The following is a 22,517-nucleotide window of genomic DNA, read 5'->3' as shown; positions in this document are numbered from 1 at the left end:
GCATGCTGAATTCATGAGCTACCTTCTCCCTACCTATTATTTCATAGGACTATATTGTACTTCCTTTTAGTCATCCTTCATCTAAGCTCAAGAGTCTGACTAACGTCTTCTCATACGTGTGTTGCTCATACTTTTTCAATCATCCTTGCACATTCCTTTCTTCAGGTTCTGTTATATCGTTTGAGAAATGGGAAGATCAACACTGCACACAGAATTTCATAGAATCATGGAATGGTTTGGGTTGGAAAGAGCTTTATCCAATCGCATACCATGGGCAGGGATACCTTTCACTAGAGCAGGCTGCTCAGAGCCCCATCCAACCTGGCCTTGAACATTTCTGAGGATGGGACATCCACAGCTTCTCTGGGTCAAGTGTAAACAAAACAGTGATAACTGTGTTTGCATCAATTCTCAACTTCTTTTCTAAAAATGAGACCATCCTCGGGGAAAATAATGTTTGAATACCTTGGCATGACATTTACAAGGTCTTTAGAGAGCATTTTCCTTACAGTCAGCTGTGCAGCTCATTCAGGAGGATGAGACCTTACCCCTTTAATCTCATCTAATGCACGCTTTCCTAGTTTTAAAGATTTTCACAGCACCCAAATGGTCAGATTCTCTTCCCTGGATATGACAGGTTCTGTAGCAGATAATTCTTTGACCTGAGCTTTCTTTAGCCCTTTCACTTCTGAGCTCAGAGCTGCCTCTGGCCACTTGCTTGGTGTAACTGCTGCTGCCCAGGTTATGTATGCAAAAGTACTTCCCAGATTATACATTCCATTCCTGCCATGTCTATGCCATATTCTGGCCTATGCAGTATATATATACATACATGTATGTATATGTATGTACACACACACACACACACGTACTGTCAGTATATACATATACTGGATATGCTCCTTCTCCATTCCTTTGTTTATCAACTGATAACAATTACAATTGAGACAATATTTTCTTGTGCTTCAGACCCATCTTCAAGTGAAGGCTTCAAAACCACCCAGGTCTCTTATTGCTACAGCAATAAAAACACTAAATAAAAACACTAAATACACTGTAAAGTTAATAACAAGCACTTCCTATTATAGTATTGTATTCATGGTTTTATGCACAGGAAGTCTTTTGTACTCATGACATGATAAAAAGTTGTTGATAGATGAAACATCTTTTTTAAAAGAGCTACAAAATATTCCACTACTAACAAACTTCTACCCAAGATACATTTTTCTCCTCATAATCTTAGACTTGTATGTACAACATGTAAGAGGTTTTGAGAATAATAAATGAAAGTTGCTGTAGAAATAATACAAGAGTGGTTAAGAATGACTTTTAAATGGTTCGGTGAAGTAGATACTGGAAAAGCAATCTAAATTCTATCAGACAAGGTAATGGAGGGTAAAGAAGCTGGCAAGCAGAGTGACTGGAAAACTAAATGATAATATAAGCCTAAAGCATAGAAGAGCTTTGAAAATCTGTATGCAAATTGGCCAGGAGACCAAGGTGTACAAGAAGGATTGTAGCTTAAAAGAAGTAAAAGGAATATCTGGTTGAAAAGGGGTAGAAGAAAGGCTGAGCCAAAGGCATTGCTGATTACTTTTGGTCTTTTGAGGGCTAAATTCCCATTTGTGGTGTTCTGGTTTAAAATAAGGCCTGTACACATGTAAGATATAGCTGGTAATGGCCATCTGGTGAACCTCTTGGCTCCAAGCCAGGATCAGCTGTACCTCAGCCATTCTGGACAAAACCTTGTTCCACTGGTGCTTAAAAAAGTGCACAGGGACCTGCAGTCACCAGATGCATTGTCTTTCAAGTGTTGGCAATACTCTATGGAACTTTGCCTGATACCTCACCTTAATATTTCTTTCTGCACTTCAGACTTTTTACTTCTAGCCACTTCCTCAGTGGACAAGAATGAGATCTGTATTAGCTTGAATTACAAACTTCAGTTCTCTGCTCCCCAAATCATCCCTAATGTCTGTGTGATATGCTTGGGCTTTAGTCTGGAGTGACCTGATGACCTCTGGAGACAGGGAGCATCTGTCATCAACAAAATAGGAGAGATGCTCTATTTCTGTCTAGTGTATTTTACACAGAAATATTTGCACATTGGCCTGATAACTATGTGTAGCTACTTTTTTGGCTGGATATCTACATGTACATCATCATACATCATACACAAATTCATACACAAATGTATGAATGCACTATATTAAGCCTGGAAGAAATGTCTGGCTTGGAAAACAGAATGCTTCTTAGAGAAATCCATGGGAATACAAGCTGGTGGGGGGAATATTCAGAGTTGGTGAATTCTAGTTTGAATATGTTTTGTCTAAAGTGTTGTGACAATAGAGCACTTACTGACAGTTATTTGTGAAATACATAATAAAAACAGCAGAGAGGCAAATTAAGTCCTTACATGAAACACTTGCTAAGAAAGGTGTGCCCAGTCCTTTTCTAGAACTAGACAAGTATTCACAGGTTTCTTTAGCAATAAAAAGTGCTCTGAAAAGAAGGCTCAGCACCACAGTCCAGCCACATGACAAAGTATCCTGTGTGAGTGAATCAGCATATCACATGCCTATCACAGGAGAATTCTGTGGGAGTTTCATAGATTTGGTGTGTGTTGATGGCCTTGCTGCTGTTGAAAATGGTAGAGCAACAGATGCTATGTTGAAATTTTGTGTGAGGAGAGGACTGTTTTTAGGTATCTCATCCAACGTGGTTCCTTGAGGATTTGGAAAGAAGGATGTTCAGACAACATGCCAGATGAATGCTTTTTCTGTGTTGGTCAGTGCTACAGCTGTACTCGGTCTGTAACCAAACCTAAGCTCAACACATATGGTGTTTGGAACAATTAACTTTGTTGACTCCAAAAGGGGCAAGAGTTGGAGAATTTGCTCTATTTTTAGCCTGTTGGATAGTGCTACATATTATTTAGTTTTGATTCGCTTAGTCAATGCACAGAGCTAGTGCATATTAAACACTAAAATTAATCATACAGCAGTGCCAGTTACCAACTATCAGCATTCTGATGGTTAGCCAGAAATGCAGGTGTGCAGATGAGGAATGTTCCAGCATTAAGAGCCAAACCTTTCTGCCTCTTACAACTGCACATGTTTAGAAAATAGGTAGAGCCAATGAAAGTATTCATACTTCCAAAGTATTATTGTCCAAGGATTCCCTACCCAAACCCTTGTGACACACATATATCAAAGAAGCAGATGCTATTCTGAGAAGTGTAAAGCATTATATTGCACAGAAGGTGATGTGATCTACTCATGCTCATCCGAACAGCAGCTTCTAGGAGGTATTTGATTGCCTGCAGAGTCTGGCCCTGACTCAGTAGAGTGGTGTATGATTATCTAAAAAGTGTCATCTTGCTCCCTATTAAACCAGCAACAGTGTTCTCATCTTGTCATTGCTGGGTCAACTCTTGGCAATATTTCATGAGATTGTAGCTCTCATTCATGAGCTTTCAACTTAAATCTTTGCAAATGTCTTCTTTCTTGTTTGTTTGTTTTAAAGGAGACACTTAAACTTTTCACCTGTCTTCTGTCTTTTTTAGTATCTTGTTGTAGATTCATTAATTTTAACACTCAAAATTTCAGGGTCAAACTAACTACAGAAGTAAGTGGTATGTTTATTGATTCAGTGATAAATGCCTCATTCACAATCTGCATGGCAAAATCTAGCTTTTGTAAGAAAACCTATTCTGAACACTTCTCTATCTTTTTGAAGATGTTGATTTAAAATGTTTCAGGAATTTTGTCAAGTGTATTTGTGAAAGCAGAGCTAGTTGGGTTGTCTCTTTTAACCCTATGTGTGAATCAAGTTTAATGTGTAAAACTCAGGGAAACCACAATTACAGGATGGTGATGAGGAGGAATATTGGCAGAACTATTTAAATTTAATAAACATCGTAAAGAGAAAGACTTAAACTTTTTGGAGAGATGGGAAGGATATCTAACTAACTGGAAATAACAGAACCTACTAAAAAAAAGTTAAGAAATGAGCTTATTTGCATTGTGGCTCTAATGGAATCTTTCTTGGAACATGGAACATGTTCTTACACTTCAGCTTATTTAAGGCTTACATCCACCAAAAAGATCCCTGTAGGCTTGGTTTTCATGTGATTAAGACCATCAAAGGTTCAAACCCAACATTTATCGTAGGAGAAGCAATAAGTGAATGGCTGTGGCTGCTAAAATATTATTAAATTTGATGTATATGTCAGAGATGGTAAACTTCTGAACGGCCAGAGGCTGCTTGTATTCTCTGGTAGGTGTTTGGTGGCCAGAAGTAGCAGCTGTATTTCTGTTGTGTTGCATGACCTGTCCTAGATTAGCACCCTCTGTATAACCCATACACCGAAATATCCTTTAATTTGGCTGGTCTGTTAACCTGATGGCATTCCTGGGATCCAGGTATCTCTAGGGTGTCATTCCTCTAGGACCTACAAACCTTAGATTCCTAAGTGGCCACTCTGTTTAACTGTGCTGCAGATGGGTTTCCAACTTGGCTTAGGGGTCACAGCGTGAATAAGGCTGTAGAGTAAGTTGGAAATGAAAAGTCCAGATGACCAATATGACAGCTTACATTGAGGCATCATTAGTATGGCAAGTACTACCATGAAGTCAGTCCTTCTCTGAAATGCTAATGCTTAGTGGAGGCAATGGACATGAAGTCCGTATTTGCACCATTTTAATCCTTTTGAAAAATTCATAGAAATGTTTTAATTCAAGAGATGCAAAGGAAGATTCCTGGTGAAATCAGTGGATCCATTTGCATGACTTAAGTCAAATGAGTTAACTGTGTGGTCAAGGTGTCTACTGATTTGTCAGCCTTGGTATAGGATCTTCCTTTACTGATTTGGTTTTGCTTTTGTTCTTTTTTTTTTTTTTTTTAATTGCAAAATCAGTAATGTATCTGACATATTTTCCATAATTTATAACCTACCAATGACAAGCACTGTATCAAATGCTGCTGTGGTGACTGATCATACTAATGAAGTTCAGGACCCATGTGCAATATTTCACAGTTTGACAAAGAATTAGACTGGTTTTAGAGATGGAAGGATACTTGGGCAATATAAAAAAAAAGATCAAGTATGCACCTGATTCACAGTAATACTCATATCCCTAGGGATAACTACTAATATAGCCAAGGTGGAAAACCTAGAAAATTAAGGTGCTTTGAAAATAAAGTGTAGAAATAAACTGAGGATGAGAAAAATTCTGTAACAAGCTATCTACAGCTGAATCTCTTCACTAATATTTTCTGCTGACAACAGAGACCCCATGAGAAGTCTTTTTTTTTTTTAAATTTTTTTTCCCCCAAAATAGAAGATCTGTATCCTTTGATGCAGTTCTATGCAGGCTGAAACTATAAGAGCTGAAACTACTGCTAGAAAATTGCAGGAGCAATGATTTATTCCCATATCAAAAACTGAACAAGGGAAAACATATAAACACTGCACTATAGGCACAAAGGGTGATTATTTTTGCCACATAAAACAGTTTTAAAATTCATGGGGAAAAGTAATTTTTGACAGTGTGGTGTCAGGTAGTTTCGGTCTTATATAAATAGCTGTGGATGGTTTATTTGCTTTTCAGACTGCTATTTTTGCTCTACCATTCAGGTATTTTTAATGGCTTTCCTTGAATAAGACTTACAATAGTTATGTTTATTAATGGATGAATTTATATGATTACAGAAGACTAAAACAGCAGAAACTTTACAATAGCAGAAACAAATCTGTGGGCTTACTGTATTTTTCTTGAGCAAGTTGTCTTGGAAGAAAAGATATGATCATTCTGCTTGATTGGTTTTTTTAAACTGTTGTATTTATTTTAAGCATTTTGGTGGATAAATGTACTACTTCTCTGGCTACTGAATACTCTGGCTACTGGTACTACTCTGAATCATATGAAATTAGACAGAAGCGTAGGAATTTAGGAGTAGTTTTGTCACTAAAATGTATATAAAAGTCATTCTCTGTTTCTTTGTCAATTTTTATAGTTTGGGTGATGCAAATTGAGATTTCAAACACTCTTTCATGAGCCCCAGGCAGATTTGTTTTCTTAGGTGTTTCTAATGTCATTTTTCCCACATTTCTAGTTCTGTCTTCTATGGTTCAGGGACACAGAATTATCAACCAAAGACGGAAAAAAAGAATTCTAGTTCAGGTTCTTTTTCATAAAAATTACTTCCCAATGCCAGGCTGGATGATGCTTTGAGCAAACTAACCTAGTGGGAGATTCCCTGCTCATGGCATCTAGTTGGAACTAGGTGATCTTTAAGATCCCTTCCAACCCAAACCATTCCATGATTCTGTGATTCCAAGTATCGCTTCAAAAGCAGAAGCAAACATCTCAGTCCAGTAACGTAATAACCACCAAATGCTTTTGCAAGTTTATTCAGGCAGGAGAAGATTGAGAAAATCATGCTAGACCTTTCTGCCACAGCATTGTGAGAGAAAAGCTAAAATGTTGAAAAATCATGAGAATGTCTTAAATAATGTGGCATTAAAATGAAATTCTTGATCCTTCTGTCTTTGTCTTCCAATATCCCGAGTCTAGAGGATTAATTTCTTCTGTGTTTTCAATCTTTCTTTGAAGACATGAGGACTATGACACTGCTAAAGCCAGCCCTGAGACTTTACATGTAGTCTGCTGACCTTACAGCTGGAGCTCTGAGAAAAATATTGTGACTCTATAAGCTGCTGTATAAACTTTTTTATTAGAATCGCAAAATGGTTTGGGTTGGAAGGAACCTTAAAGATCATCCAATTCTACCCCCCTGTCATGGGTAGGGCACCTTCCACCAGGTTACTCAGAGCCCCATCCAGCCTGGTCTTGAACACTTCCAGGGATGGAGAGTTCACAGCCTCTCTGGGCAAGTGAATTGTTTCCTGCAAATACACATTTGCTCTTACTCACCTCTCACACAGTACTTACTGCCAGGTTCCAAGTGAATGATATACCAGATATACAGAAAAAAACCATAGATGCTTCCCAGACTTCCCTGTTTTTGATAATTCTGAACAAAACTAAAACAGCCACTAATGCCAAATTTCTAAATGCAAATTCATTTTCTAATGTGTATGGGCATTTAGCTCCCATTGATCTTTCTAGAACGGCACTGAAAAAGTCCACCTTTTAGATATTTAGACTCTTTCAAGTGTCTGGGGGAAAAGGAACTTCACAGTAGACCACTGTGGACTGGAGAGAAAATACTGCACAGAAAACAACAAAAAGACACAGAAATACTTTACCTTTTCATCCTATATGTTTATATGAGGTGCCAATGATGGAATTTATAGAGGGTTGTTCAAAACAAAATGATATTTGTGCACCAGTTTGGCTTTTTTTCAACGTAGTTAGGTCATCCTATGTTTATAGGGCAGTAATAAAAGGTACCTTTTCTTTGGGAAAAGTAGTATTATGTCTTGATATTAGTAGCCTGGCGTTGTGCATAAAACAAGACTTTTAAGATGTTAAAAATATGGCAGGTTTTTTTGTTGTTTTACTGGCCCAAATGCAGGGCAAGAATGACTTAAGGAAAATTAATGCTTAAATGGAGAAATGGAATTGATAAGGGGAGCCTTGGAAAGTGTGAAGTGCTTTGTATTTCCCCAGCTCGTGATTCCAGAGCCCTCCAGCCTTTTACTTACACAAAACATCTGCCTCCAGCTGTTTTGCTTTTCAGAAACAATAGCTTGTCGGAGAGGATTTGGCACCAGTTGTCTATTATGTTTCTATTACTTTAATTTTCACTATTACTTATACAATTTTTTTTTAAAAATTATCTTCTCCAAAATGTGTGGCAGTCAGGTTCCCTGGCATTTGATAGTACACATTTTTCACAGTGCTACATTATTTCAGTAACTTCCTTTTTTGGGGAAAGACTTATTTTTTTCTATTCACCGAGACCACGCAAATCTTTATAGGAAGCAAACAAGGAGAAGAAAAAAAAGGACATGAAAAAGAATAAGCTAGCTCAGAAGAAAAGGTACTACCTAAACAAAGTTCATGTACAATTCTGTTAATTATTAAAAGCAGACACTCCTGAAGGTTGTTATTTCAAGTAAATCTATTTCACAGGTTAAAAACAGTGTGGTCTCCTATGATGTTTCAGCTGACTATGTTGTCTGCAAAAAGCCCTCTCATTTTTCTTGGTTTGGCTTTGAACCAGCCTGTGCTGTATCTGCAGACCTCAGCCACGAGACAAAATTTAGCACACTCCCTGGAAAACTCCGAGCAAAAGCCTTCCCCATGCCTTGAAACAGGCACACAAGACCACACAGTTAGGTCCCAGTCCCGCACCCACTTAAGCTTGCATGCTTGCAATAGAAAGGATTTGCTCTATGGTCAAAACCTATTAACCATAAATTGGAGCCTGCTCACATCTGCATTCCTTGCTAAGCTCTCTCCATGAAGAGTTCAAGGGGATTGAGGTAGCTGTAAACATGTCATACTGACTTCCCACTAAACATCTACCAGATGGGAACATCTCCTGCTAGAAAAATGGTGCCTTCAGGGATGCTTTTCAAAAGACTAAGACTGATTTAGAATGGTTTGGTTTTTAGGTGAGCTTAGTATTTATTTATTTTTCTCACACCATTTTCTCAGAAATGCAACTGTATTATCAAAATGATTAATAACATGATACTGGTAAAAGTGCTGTTAAGATTAGACCAGAATTTAAGGCATTGGTAGGATATTAACATTATTTTTTAAATAAAAGGAACTTAATAGACAAAAACGAAGCTAAATGTGAACACAAGGATTACATCCTTCACACCACATTTTGATTATGTAAATACCCAAATATTTCTCAGCTTTCCATATTTTGCCAAATAAACATGAAATTTTAGGGCAGAAAAAAACATGAGTGCAAAGCTATTCTAGGAAAAACAAGTTCCCACATTCTAGCTGGCCACATAAAAGAAAAATGTTTTGTTCTTTTGTGAGCTCTTATGGTGTAGACAATGAATCCAATTCTCATGTCTTCAGAACTCTGCTCATTAATGGCTGATGAGAAATTATGAAGGTTGAAGACAGATAATCTTACAATAGGCACCACAACATTACACTTCACCTTTTATTTTCTGTTTCAGGTTTAGCCACTGTTTCAAGCTTTGTGGCATAACAAATGTATACAGGTTACTTGCATTTTTTTTCCCTTTTGATTGATGAAAGAGAAAACTTAAAGAGTTCAAGACAGCTTGTATTGTCAGCCCATTTTTCTAAGTGACAGTAATTCCACAACGTTTTTTCTCTTTCATTTTATGAGCTAGAACTGAACAAAATTATAGTGTATATTTACCTACTGACTAGTAAAAGTCCTGCAAGGTGCTGAGCTGCTCAATTACTTTCACTGAATTAGAGGAGAGCTGAGGTTTCTAGACAACCTCAGCGACTGCCTGTTTACAGACTACTGGCCAAGTGGATGGTTGTGTCAGTTTTTTCTGTGTTCATGCTGTTTGCTAGCTTGATACTGGTAAAATTGGAAGCTATTTAGCTTTTTCTTAAATCATTTACAGCTCTTCCAAATTTTTCTTGTAAGTGTATGTCAGCTAGTATACCCATACCTGAAGAGAGCTCTCTGTAATAATCAAAGATAATGCACTATACTGAAATCCACTCTTTTATATTGTTCAAATTTGAACAGGATAATTGAGCATGTACTTTGTAGCTTAGTCAGTTCTTCATAGAACAAAGGCAGCTACTCACTTTTTTTGACTTCAGAACTTCCCACAGAAGTAGAGTTTTTTTTCTTAGTGACAAGGCATGCTACCTATTAATTAGGCTTTCTTCTGTGGGCATCTGGGCTGGCTGCTGACAGCAATGTATCAATGAATTAATGCAAATAAAAAAACCTGACACCTGGTTCATTTTTTGTTCTCTCAAATGGAGCAACTGTTGGGCAGTGTTAAGACACCTCAGTTTGTTGACTATAGAAAGATTTTCTTTTTTAGTTCTAGTATACAAATAGAAGTTATTTTGGGCCCTGAGAGGCCTAGCTAAATAAAAGCTCTTCTGTTTGGCATAAGAGTAAGGCATTATGTGTAATAATTTGCTTCTAACACAGAGGAAAGCATTTGTGTTTTGTTAATAGAGTAACAAGGCAATAAAACTTTGCTGTTTGTAAATTTGTTAGCTTATGATATGGTCAGAGTGAATAATAAGGTGTTTTGGAGTTGGGCATTTTGATAAACATATGAGATTAAGTTGCTTTCATGCATGAGCATTTTGTCAAAAAACCTGCAGGTCACTGTGCTCTTAATGGTTTGGTTAACACAAACACAATGTAACTAGAAAATGTTTTGTATCTAATGAATAGAATAAGGTATGCTAAATGCATCTTGGTACATTAATTTAAATCAACCTTTAAAAGTGGTGAACAATGTTCCCCTGTGATTTTCTACCATATTGTGCATCTGCAGTCATCTTGATTTATCAACCTAAGGCAGCTATGGGGGTGAAACGTAACAAATTGTTATCAATATTTTTATTTGTGACCAAAAGGAAAATTAGAATTGCATCTTGGTTTCTTCCTGAGCAGAATTTGAATCTTTCTGTAATATTTCTAGTATTTGATCAGAAATTAATCTGGTAAAAATAAAGTGGGTTAATTGAAGTTTTTTAATCTAATCTGACCGTCAGTAAAAATGTGAGTAAATGTTATTAGTATAGCACTAATAATTCTGCCATTAACAGGAAGAAACTTGCCTTGGATTTACAACACACTATTTTTTTCCAAGCCTTTTCTATTTCTATTCTGGGACTAGAGGCGCTTAGAGGTGTGTGATACTCAGTTATTTGTCTTTTTGTCTGCCCCTGTGTATTTGCTGAGCTAGAGTTTGTAAGAGACATAAAAGGTTACAGACATTTAGGGAAGCCTTTTTATTTTTGGAATCCTTAAACTAAATCGAAACCATCCTTTGGCAACCCTTAAGAAGTTCAAGTTAAACAAGATTTGAAACTGGGAGATCTCCTCACTTGTCAGAGTTGGTCTCTTACATTGCTTAGCTCACTTGGGCTTTCTAGACAAAATTATATTTTCTAGTCTGTAAATCAATTTTCTTCTTTTATTAACAAATTTGATGCTAAAAAACCTGTAAAAATCAGTAGCACTTCTGTTCTCTTATGTTTGCATTTCACCTAGAATAGTCACAACAGAATAAGAAGTTATTAAATATTCTGGTCATGCTTTGGACTAGAAGTATGTTGTTTTGATTGTCCTTTGATTGTTTGTTCCATCCAAACATTATGGATGGAAGCTGGATCAACCTTTGTTTTCTCTTTTTGTACAGTACCTAACACAACTGGGCCCTGACCTGTGACGCAGTCCCCTGACTTTGGACAAAAAAAAGACATCATTTTATCTCTTAGGTGACTTAGCTGCAGGACATTGAATGCATTAATGGGAGTTACATAATGAAGCTTCCTTTCCAGTTTTGCAAAGCTTAGCATTCTTATCCAGTCTGCTCGATACTCTTGTTTTGAAACTCTACTGTCATTAAGTGTGCACCACAGTGAAATAATGCCATATGGGTATTGTTTCTACAGCATCCCTAGCCTAGAGATGAATTTTATTATTGTGAGTTACTGATATATTAAATATGCATTATTTATTGACTTGCAATACACACTCAGTAAGTGTATATTAATCCAGTTGATGTAAAACCAGCTTCAACAGCCATTGAAGAAGTGGCCAGGCAAAAAAGCCTTTCACTAAGTGGCAGAGACAAGAGATGGTGCAAAGATTTTCATAGTATTGCCCACACGTCTGTCTTGGCTATAATAATCTCTAAAGAGGGGAAAATGGAGAACTTACTTTGGGTTCCATTAAATCCTCGACCTCTTAAAAGCCTGACACTAAGGGATTCAATTAATGACAAGTCAGTTGCAGGATGAGTGATTCATCCCCATGTTCTCAAGTCCCACAATTCATACATAAGAATTACATTCACTTCTCTCAGCTTTAGCATTCTTTAGGTGAAATGTTTAATTAACTTGCTCAAGAATAAAGGCCTGTGTGATCAGTCCTTGTCAGTGAGTGAATCATTGGGCTGAATATCTGTCCATTCACCTTGGTCAGAGTCTTCCCAACCCTTAAGACAATTTCAACTAAATTGGCAAATTGGGGGTGATCACAAAAATAAATGGCAAGTTTTGTGATTGGAAAGACAAGGAGAACTTTATTAGTGGGTTTCCTAGATTCCTGTGAAAATCATGGAAAAGATATTCTGACAGTGGGGAAAGACTCAAGCAGACCTTGCAGCTGACCATAAAGTGCAAGGCTGGAGAAAACCAGGCTTCATTAGTTCTGCAACAACTGCTTGGTTTTCTTTTCCTTTTTAAGTCTCATTATGGGAAATGTCAGTAACTGACAGATGTAGAGAGCTTGACTCTTACAAATGTGGATGTTGCCATCTCTTTGCTGCTGCTCATGGGAGCCCAACCTGTCAAACACAGTGGTGAATGCAAAATGGATGAGCATGACAAAGTCCAGCTGTGTTCATTCAGATGAAGTTTTAGGTTTTGCATGCCAGTTTTAACATGTAGGGACTTGGACCCTTCCATCTATTCTGAATACTTTTAGGTTATTCTACAAACTGTAAGTAATCATCACGATTACACAGGAGACAGGCCATGATGTAGGAATCAAAATTATTGTATTCCTAATAATGGGCAAATGACCCTTTCATGTTGGTTGATACAGTTGTGGTTGGTCAGTGTTTTCTTAACAATTCAGCATTGCATTTTTTTGTTCCTTTTTTGGAGAGGTCGAAAAGATGGAAGGTGACTAACTCAATATGCAACTGTTCTTCCAGCGTGAATGACTTTCTGCTTGTATGTCTTCTGTGAACTGTTGAATCTCTGCCCAACTTCTGTGTCCCTAAAGAACATGTCCAAACAGCAGTTATTCAAGCAAGCCTTTGACCACAGCTGTCATTGAGACCAGTTTGCAAAAGTCAAGGGGGTTTTGTCTGGAAAGGTAACTTTCTGCTCACTTAAACCCAGGTGTTTTTTGTCTTACAAAGGTAGTGTTTCAGATGGATAAGACACCGTGAGGAAACTAAATGGATGCAAAGTCAGTCTCATCTCACGCTCATGTTTCACCTTCTTTGGACAGCTCCCTGTAGCTTCTCCTATGCCTTTTGAGCTTTTGGTATTGTCTCCAGAAATCAAGATCTGGGACCGAAAGTTGACTTGCTCGTTATACAAGATGCACTTCAGAAATTAATTTAATACATGGCCCCTTCAGGAGTCCCAGAGGCAGCTACTGGTGACCTGGGTCATGTGGTGCTGCCTGCCTGAGTTTCTGTCACTGCCTGGGCTCCCGTTGGCAGGGTGTTTGGGACAGAGTCTCCAAAGCTGGAGATTCCTAGAGAAGGGGCAGTATCTTCTTTTAGTTAAGACACTCTGCTGGAGAAACAAGGGGGAAGGCTGCACAGAGTTTGTTTTGAGATTGTGGGGCTGTGCTTGGAACTCTGAAAAAGGACTTTATTGGGAGCTGCAGAAAAAGCACGTGGGATTTTTTAAAAATATGATTTAAATTTTTATTCTGTATTTCTTTTGAAATGGAGAGTCATCCTGAATTTGAAACTGCTTTCTAGTTCAAGCTATTACAGTAATAACAGGGTAGGTGGTTAACATAGGTCTCCTAGCACTGGAGATGTATGGCTAATACATAATCATATAGCTTGGTGAAAGAAATTTTTATATGAATTTGGTATAACCAGGTCACTTTAGGTCACTGTGGTAGTTATCACAGGCCTGTAAATGGTACAGTTAAAACAGTGGATACTATTTTTTCTATTAATCTTCCTAGAAAAGCCTTTGTAATCCTAATTTTCTAGGCCATTAGGGTAAAGGCAGATTACAACTAAAGCTGGTTTATTAACTTTACTCACCTTGGGTTTACCCAGACGAGTTATCTTCTATAAGGTGCCTATACCTGGAGTCATTATTTTCCTCAATGGTCTTTCAAACTTGTTTTCTTACATTTAGGTCTGAGTATCCTTATCTTACTGTGAAGTTAGATTCAGCTTCAGAGCTGGCCCTGTACTGAGCAGCAGGTTGAACCAGGAGTTCTCCAGAGGTGCCTGCCAACCTCAGTGATTCTAAGACTAGACTAGACTATGGCTTTCTGACTTGTGCCCTCTTCACAGCATGTAAGGCAAACTGTTTCACAAGCCCCAGTTTATTCACAGCTACACAGCACACTGCAGTGAAGCAGGAAGAGCACCCAGTCTGGGGTAGCTGAATCTTCTTCCACCGCTTCACCTGTTTGTTGAGTGATGCCACCCTGCACAGCCCCAGTCATTGCCTCTCCTGGTTGTGACCACGCTGCCATGAGCATTTCTTGGGACTGCCATGGATCAGTCCCAAATTACGAGCCACGTGTCCCCACAGTGGGCAACAATGGATTAGCAACTGGCTCTGGACAATGCAGGTGATGAGCCTGGTGCTTCTTAGGAGCTGAGGGGCAGAAGAACGGACAGGGTCCCTTTACCCACGGAAGCGCTTCTTGTCTTAATGACAGGAATGGTATTTTTGCACCTGCTTCATTTGTTCCTCGGCTCTCAGCTGCTGACCACAGACCCCTTCTGACCGTTTCAATGCAGCCTCCTGGGACGGACGGCCAAACCAAGGCCATCCCTCGTGTCCAAAGAGGCTGCGGTGGGTGCTCGCCCCCAGCGCCCCCCGGGCTGCAGAGCACCCGCCCCGAGAGGCTGCGTGAATATTGCTCGGGCGCTCTCGGAGAGCCACTCCCTGGAGCTCTGCGTGAAAGTTCACAAGCGGCGCGCTCTGCCTGCGAGAGACCCGTCCCCGCCGCGGCTCCCCGGGGCGCGATGCCCGTGTCCGTGTGTGCCGGAGCCCGCCCGGCGTTTCGGCGCGGACCAGCAGATGGCGGCGCCGCCCCGGCTGGGCGCGCAGCCCCGCGCACGGCGCTGCCGCCGAGCCCCGCTCCGGTTACAGCCCTCCCCCGCCCCCGCCCTCCGCCGCGGTGTCTCCCTCCCTCCCCGCCTGTCACTACCACGCCGGAGAGCCACCATGGCGCACGGCGGGCCACGCGTGTCCGCCGCTGCCGCTCCGCGCGGGGCTGCCCGCCTGCCGCCGCCGCCGCTGCTGCTGCTGCTGCTTCTGCTGCCGCCGCTGCTGGGCGCCGCCGCCGCGCCGCGCTGCGCGGAGCCCTGCGGCCGCCCGCGCCCCGTAGCCCTGACCCGCGGGGCGCGCAGCCCGCCGGAGCCGCGGCGCGGCGGCGGGGCGGCGGCGGGGAGCAGCCGCTCCAGGAGAGCATCCTTGGCGGCCGGCCGGGAGCAGGTCTCTCTCATCAGCACCTCCTTCGTGCTGAAAGGGGACGCGTCTCACAACCAGGCGATGGTGCACTGGACGGGCGAGAACAGCAGCGTGAGTGCGAGGGGCAGTGCGGGCGGGGTTTGGGGTTGCCGTCGCTTTGCTCTTTAGCAAAACCCTTGCCGTTGCTTTGCCCTCCCAACTTGCGGCGCGCAACCTGCGCTCCGCCGGCCTCGGTGCGCCCGCAGCGCGCTGCTCCCGCCTCCCGCTGGCCGGCCCGGGGCGCGGGACTCCCCGCGGGTAGCGCTCGGGATGCTGCGGACGGTGAGGTGCTGCCGGAGGCGAAGCGGCACCGTGGTCGGACCCGGTCCGAGTAGCCCTCGCCACTTCCCCAGAAGTTTGGAAAGTTTGCGAGCGCGCATCTTGCAGAGGCGCCGGGTGCGCGGTGTGCGCCGCGCTGCGAGGAGGAGGAGGAGGAGGGCGGCTTGGCTCCGGACCGGCGAGGCGGTGTCCGTGTGCGGTCGGCGTGCCCCCGGGTCTGTGCCAGGGTATCCGGGGAAAGGAGAGACAGGGACGAACTGCGGCGCGGGGATTATCTCCTCCAGCCCCGCATGAAGTCCCAGATTAAATTGTCGAGGCTTAATCGATTCACCGCGATTCAGTCATCCCCGTGTAATCTCCCCCGCGCCGCGCTCTGCCTCCTCAAGCGCCGGGGAAAGAAAAACCCGAAACAAACCGAAAATGAAATAAACCACAGCTCTGGTCTTGAGGGGGTGCGAGCAGTAGGAGTGGGTGAGCAGGACAGCCCCGCCGGGCGCCGCAGGAGCGTAGGGGCGTCCCGCAAAGGTCCGGAATAGCAGCAGCTCTCCGAGGGAGGCTTTTACAGCCACATCGGTGGATAAAAATCGTGTCCTGGGACCGGTGGTACTGCATTAGAACATCAGTGTTCACAACTTCTCACAGTTAAAGCAGTGTGTTTTGCCTTTATTGTTTATCTGTTTTAGACAGCAACTCTCACGGTGAGTGCCCCTAGTAAATTTTTAATTAATTTTCAATATCAGCTAGTCTTCACTTCTTTATGTATTGATCCATTAATGGTTGTGTATTTTCACGGGTGGTTCCAGGGATTTGCTGCTTCTAATTTATCCTTCACTGAAACATTATATCGTAACACTGGGTGTCATGGGTAAATATTACGTAGCACCTTGCTCTGTCTGTGTAACTTCATTGGCAGGAAAATGTCGTTATGAAGGCTGAGGATGAACTTCCCCCTGTAGGATTTGCGTGTTTCTGGAAAAACTCCGGAGCGCTTTTATTACAGTGCAGCTAAGCTCTGACTCTGCTTGAACTTTGTGAATTTAGTATAAAGTTTACTTAAACTTGGCTTAGTTCAGAGTGCGTGTGTTACACTTCTCTTAAGTATGTGAATTATCATCCTTTCTCTAGGACTTGAAGTCCTGGGCTTTTGCCTGTTTTGCTAGGGTCTCAGCCAGGATGTGGAGCTGCTAAGGCTCCACTGATGAGGATGCAGTGATTCCCTGGAGCATGCTGAGCGCTTATGTTAATGCTCTTGTATAATCAGGTGTCAGAGTTGAAGTCAGCATCATAAAGCTTGACACTTTCAAAGGCAGTTTTTGATTTGTTCAGGAAGGAAGTGTAAGATGATGGTCATTTTCTGTGAGGAGAAAGTGTTGCGAATCAGCAGCATCAGCTATTCTGACTCTGTCTTTCCTCCATTTCTCTGCCATTAGACTGCTGCCTTTTTTTGTGGGCAGTGCTTGCAGGCTCTTAGGACTGCTTCCTTGAAGAATTCAGTATTAGAAAGTTGGCATAAGTTCATTTTTTGACATAGGAGGCAAGTAACAGCTTTCATGCAAAGCGTTCTGCACTCTAAAATGAATATAGTAGAACCTTGCTAATCCACAGTTATGACTAGCGGTCTCGCCTCGCCTCTCTGCAAAGATTTAATAACAGATGCTGCAGTGAGGGCTTGTATTGCTAAAATGTTATTATTTTTTCACAGTATGCTACAGCTCACTTACTAGAATACTACCACGTAGTCTCTTCAAAAGCAAAGATAAATGGCAACTGTCAGAATAAATGAAAGTGGTTACAGTCTTTGCTGCAACTTAGTTCTTTTTTTGTTTGCTTAGTTGTTGTCTACTAATTCAGTAATGCAGGATGACGCACTCATCATGAATGCCTGCAGACATTCTCTACATTATTTATACATTAAATAAAAGATACTTTTGCAGAGTTACTTACAAAGTATGATGCTTACTCTGCCTGCCATCAGGTGATTACTGTCAAGCAAAACTGTATGTGAACAAGTGACCTGGTAATGAAAGACTCTTTGCTGCCTTTACCCAAATGAAAGCAGCCAGTCTTTGCACTGGATATTTTACAGTATGACTGTCAGCATTTTTTTCAGCTTCTTTTCTTGTTAGTTAGCTTTGTTTTATTGCATGCTTCCAGAAGAAGAGCTGATTTTAACAAAGGCTTTCAGAGAGAAATGACTTGTAAAGACAGTTTGTAGAATTTTTTTTTTTTTTGAGGAGTGGAAGAAGTACATGAAGCACAAAGGAACCAGGATGGGCTTAAGGGGATTGGAGAGAATTTTGCTGCATGTTTGTATGTGATACTAAAACAATTGAAAATAAGCACCTGATCCCAAACTTATCTAAGGTAGTCTTCAATGTCTGTTTGTTTAAACAGATACGTATGTATTTATTTGTATTACTGGGAGTTTAGGGGTAGGAACGCTATGATCCAGCACTTCTCAAATCTGCCACCTTATCCTGTGTTCTTAAATCTATGGCAAGTTTCGCCTTGCCTTGAAAGTACAAGCTTGAGCCATGAAATGCTGTTCTGTCCTAGACACATTGCAGTCAAGGGGAGGGTTGTCATTCTTGCTGTGGGATTTTGGATCAGGCCCTGTGAACCTCAGGAGGCACTCAGCAATCCTAAAGTGTCACCACACACATTTGGCACCTCATTGGAGGTACTCAGCACTTTGTAAACCAAGAAGCTAAACTAGTTCCTTTTCCCTTTACAGCTGTGTGGCTGAACATTTGACAGTGATGAGCTCCAGATGACCACATATCCTCTTAAACACCTCACCTAGTAAAATAAATGAAGAAGAAATATGCAATAGGATTATTCCTTTGAGCTCCGTGATGAAGAGACAAATAACCATAAAAGCAGAGGGGGCAGCTGCACCTCTGAGGGATGTTCACCTGCATGAATAGTTCATTGAAAGTACTGCCGTGGAGTACTCATGTGTGTGGATCAAGGGCAAATACCTAAATGTGAGAGGGGCAGAGGTTAGGTTGATGTGCACATGGAGTTTTAAAAAAATAATTTGCATCGTGTAAATCATCTGGTGCTGCAATAGTAGGAGCATGAGATTTTTGGTTGCATGACATCTTGTAAGAAACTAGGGAGGCTATAAATTAAATTGATCCACTCTCCTCCTCCTTCTTTTCTGTACTGTAGTAGTCTGACTTTTACTGATTATCCTCTTGTAATGCTGTTAGTTTTGTGAGTTAGAGAAATGGTGGCTTTGATAGTGCAGCAGAGGATACTGTTGCACGGATTGTAAAGTGGGCTTGAATCACCGGCAAGATCAGGGTACACTTCCTTGCTTTGTCGAGAGAGAGCTGTACCGGGAGGTGTGCAAAATGCTTCCCACTCTGTGTCCTCGTTACTTTATTTTACACTCTAATAATAATTTACAAATCCTATAAACGAGAAGCATGTCCCCAAACTTTCTTGGCAGTGGGATGTATAGTCAAAACCATCTCTGGTGATGAAAGTCTCGGAAAGGCAGTACTTGTCACAGCAAGAGTGTATCTGGTTAGTGAATTCCTGCAATTAGTGTTTCTTCTCTCAGTCCTGTCTGCCCACAGAAATCTGTTGTGTGGTCTTACTTTCAAACAAAGGCTCATGCAAGTGGAACTAATTTTGCTACCAGTCTTAAAATATCATAAACTAAGACATGACAGGTGGGTGGTGCAACACACTGTTTACTGTGGGAAGGGCAAGTAATTGACATCTGTGTAACTGATAAATAACATTGAGAACTGGAATGTATACAGGTTGCATGGTAAAAGAATAACCCTCAGTGTGTTAAGTTAAATATGCATGTGCCCAGATTTACTAAAAATATGCAACCCTTTCTGATTTGGGGGAAAAATAGTAAATTCCTGTCAGCTTTTAAAAATCCTACTTTTCCTTAGGAGAAACCTTAGTCATCCCAGGAGATTTTTTTGGTGCCAGATAAACAACGTTGTTTGCAAAACTATATTCTTTTTGACTGTCCTAAAGAATTCCCATTCTGCATTACTACTAGCCAATTAAAAAAAAAAAATCAAAGCCAAAGCAGAAATAGGGGGAGGATAAGACTTGTATTCACAATTGATTTCGATTCAGAGGCTGCTCTTCATGCTGTGTGCAGACTGCTTAAGTGTTGTGAGCAGGACTTCGGCCAGCTACTTCCAAGTCTGCAGTTTCATGGTGCCAGAATTTCCTTTTTTTGTTTGTTGTCAAAATATTAAGTCCATGCAGGTGCTTATTTGTCCAGTAACTTGATGTCAGGATCCCCCATTAACATGTAGCTCTTTGTTATGGAAAATAAACATAAATATTTCTTTTCAAGATGTAAATATTTAGCAGCACCTTACCAGAAAGGAGGACTTACTGCACTACAGATATTGCTACGCATGAAAACTTTAGCAGATCCAGACTTTTCTGTATTTGATGTACAGATACTTTGTTTAATTTGGAGCTATTACTCTTTTTGATACAGTTTCACGAAATATGATTTGTAGAGCCCAGTAAGCACTACATGTATTCTTCTGGCAGATATTTTATTTAATTGGTTTTCTGTTTTGTTCAGTTTGCAATAAATTGTGCAGAAGACTATAAAAAACATTGACTTCAATAATTCTGTAGCAGTACTTGTAAATGTAGTTACCTATGCAAACTGGGCAAAAGTCCATTTGTGGTAAGGTTTGGGTGGTGTTTCTGCAGAGTAGCCAGACTGCATTTTATGAAACTAAAGGGAGCATGAGGTCAAAAATCCTGACAGCTCAGACCTTTGATAAATGGCAGATATATTGCAAAGTGAAAAGCAGATTTCCCATAGGGAGGGTTTTTCTTAAAATTCCTTGAGATGATAGTGTGATTATAAAAACAAACAGAAACCAAACCCAATAATCATATTTGAATGGAACAGCAGAATCCCACATGGAAAGTGGAATGATTTTAATCTGATTGAAGTAACTCAGGAGTTTAAAATTTCTTTTTCCTTTTTCTTTTTTAATGGTATAGAGTTTCTGGCTTACTTCATCTATTTGCTTCTACCAGCCACTGTTTTCCCTCTCTACCAGTCTTACATCTTACTGTAAGTCATATTGCTGCCTGCTGAGCTCTCTCCACATTTCAGCAAATTCCAACTGCTAAAACAAAGAGAGCACCTCTTCTCACTCCCTAACTAGACACTCAAAATTGAGACATACTTTAATTAGTAAATGTTTGTTTCAAACGTGTTTCAAAGTCCTCCTCCATGAACAACCCTCCACACCTGCAGCCATACCTGGTTTTACCTGTTTGCTGGTTTAACTGGCATTACCTGGTTTGCTTAGGAGCAAGCTATTATACCAGTGCTACTGTGCCAATGTCAGGACAAGCTCAGTTTAAATCTAGGAGGGAAATTTAGCAGTGTACACTCAGGAGAGACACCAGATTGAAATCCTCCCTCTGATATTGCTGATGTATTACATGTGCATGATAACCCAAATCTGGCTTAGTAACAATCCTTGGGTATGTGTTTAGGCTGGGGATAGCAGTTCACATATCACAGCAGGAACACAATGCATTCTTCTTAAGCTTGATGGTCTTAGAAATCTACTGATACAGATCTCTGGAGAAAGAAATGAAGACATCCCTTTTGATTTTATTAAAATTCAATAGAGTAGTAGATCCTTTTTGAAAGAACAGAAAGGGAAAATGATGAGCTTTTCATAAAAACAGTAATTTTTCTGCTTAAAGGGGAAGCTCTGTAAGGTATGTACCACTTTATGAATTTCCACGAAACTGCTTAGATTACAGAAGCTTTTATGCCAAGCCCTTTGCTGTCCAAAGATATTTTATGGTCCTGTCGGTTAAGACCAAAGGTTGTTCACATAAAGGAGAGAGAATCTGCAGCACAGTCAAGTGGGATTCTTCTATGTTCTGACAACTCAACTTCATTTAAGCAAAACCTGAAAGTATAGGTTGAAAGTAATCTGCAGAATATGACTTCTTGTTGTAGCTCAGAATGAAACTTGATGACCTGCAACATTCCTTCAGCATTTTTATTCTCAAAGTTTAACATTCCTTAGCAAACATTCCCATGCTCGACCCCCTGTCCCAGTAATAATAATTAAAAACTCCAAGAAATCACCCATGACAAAACCACTTTTAAAGAAATAATGGATGGGATCCTTTGGCGTGCCTTGCTCTTTTAGGAAGGAGAAAATGCTCCACTGCAAGGGTGGTGAGACACTGGAAAAAGTTGCCCTTGGAAGTTGTGGGTGCCTCATCCCTAAGGCTGTCCAAGGCCAGGCTGGATGGGGCTTTGACATACCTGATCTTGTGGAAAGTTTCCTGCCTATGGCAGGGGGGTTGGAACTAGATGAGCTTTAAGGTCCCTTGCAAACCAAACCATTCTGTGATTCTGTGATTCAGCCATTAAGTCTGAGCTTGGACTTCTGCAGCAGGAAGGAGATGGTCTCAGGACTGATCCCTTAAAATCTTAGTAGGCATGCCTGGGAAAGCTTGGCACATCTGCTGGACTTGCTGACTTTGGTGCAATGAGTAGAGAAGTGCTGTGCTTATGAATCCTACTGGATGTTGTCAGCCCTAGATGAGGCTGTTGTGGAAAGAGGAGAGGTGCTGAGGTGCTGCTGTCTTGCAGGACTGAGAGCCCTTGGCAGAGCTGGTGATGCTCTGTGCAGCCCCATCACCACATCTGTGAGCTCTAGGCAGAGTTAAGGTGGTCATGGTGATGTCTTGGGGAATTTTAAGGCTCGGCCAAAGACAGAGCATGAGGTTCCAAAAGAACAGCTGTTGCATTAAATTGAAGCTCAATAGTAGTGCCAAAGAAGTTTGCCAGTTACCTCACCAGTATCTTCCGAAATACCGCCTGCCTTACATAGGTGATTT

General features: G+C 41.0%; 1 protein-coding gene across 1 annotated transcript in view; it reads left to right on the top strand.

Annotated features, from left to right (window-relative positions):
* The first annotated feature begins 15,038 nt into the window (after positions 1-15,038).
* SORCS2 (sortilin related VPS10 domain containing receptor 2) overlaps positions 15,039-22,517 on the top strand; it is a 528,344-nt gene continuing 520,865 nt past the window's right edge. The window contains exon 1 of the mRNA XM_085059750.1: positions 15,039-15,425. Coding sequence (XP_084915876.1) covers positions 15,069-15,425 — 357 coding nt within the window. The 5' untranslated portion in view covers positions 15,039-15,068. The remainder of the gene's footprint in view (positions 15,426-22,517) is intronic.

This window comes from Lichenostomus cassidix, chromosome 4 (assembly GCF_008360975.1).
Source record: "Lichenostomus cassidix isolate B80296 chromosome 4, HeHo_3.0, whole genome shotgun sequence".
Classification (NCBI taxonomy): domain Eukaryota; kingdom Metazoa; phylum Chordata; class Aves; order Passeriformes; family Meliphagidae; genus Lichenostomus; species Lichenostomus cassidix.
This window is presented reverse-complemented; position numbering and strand designations above follow the sequence as displayed.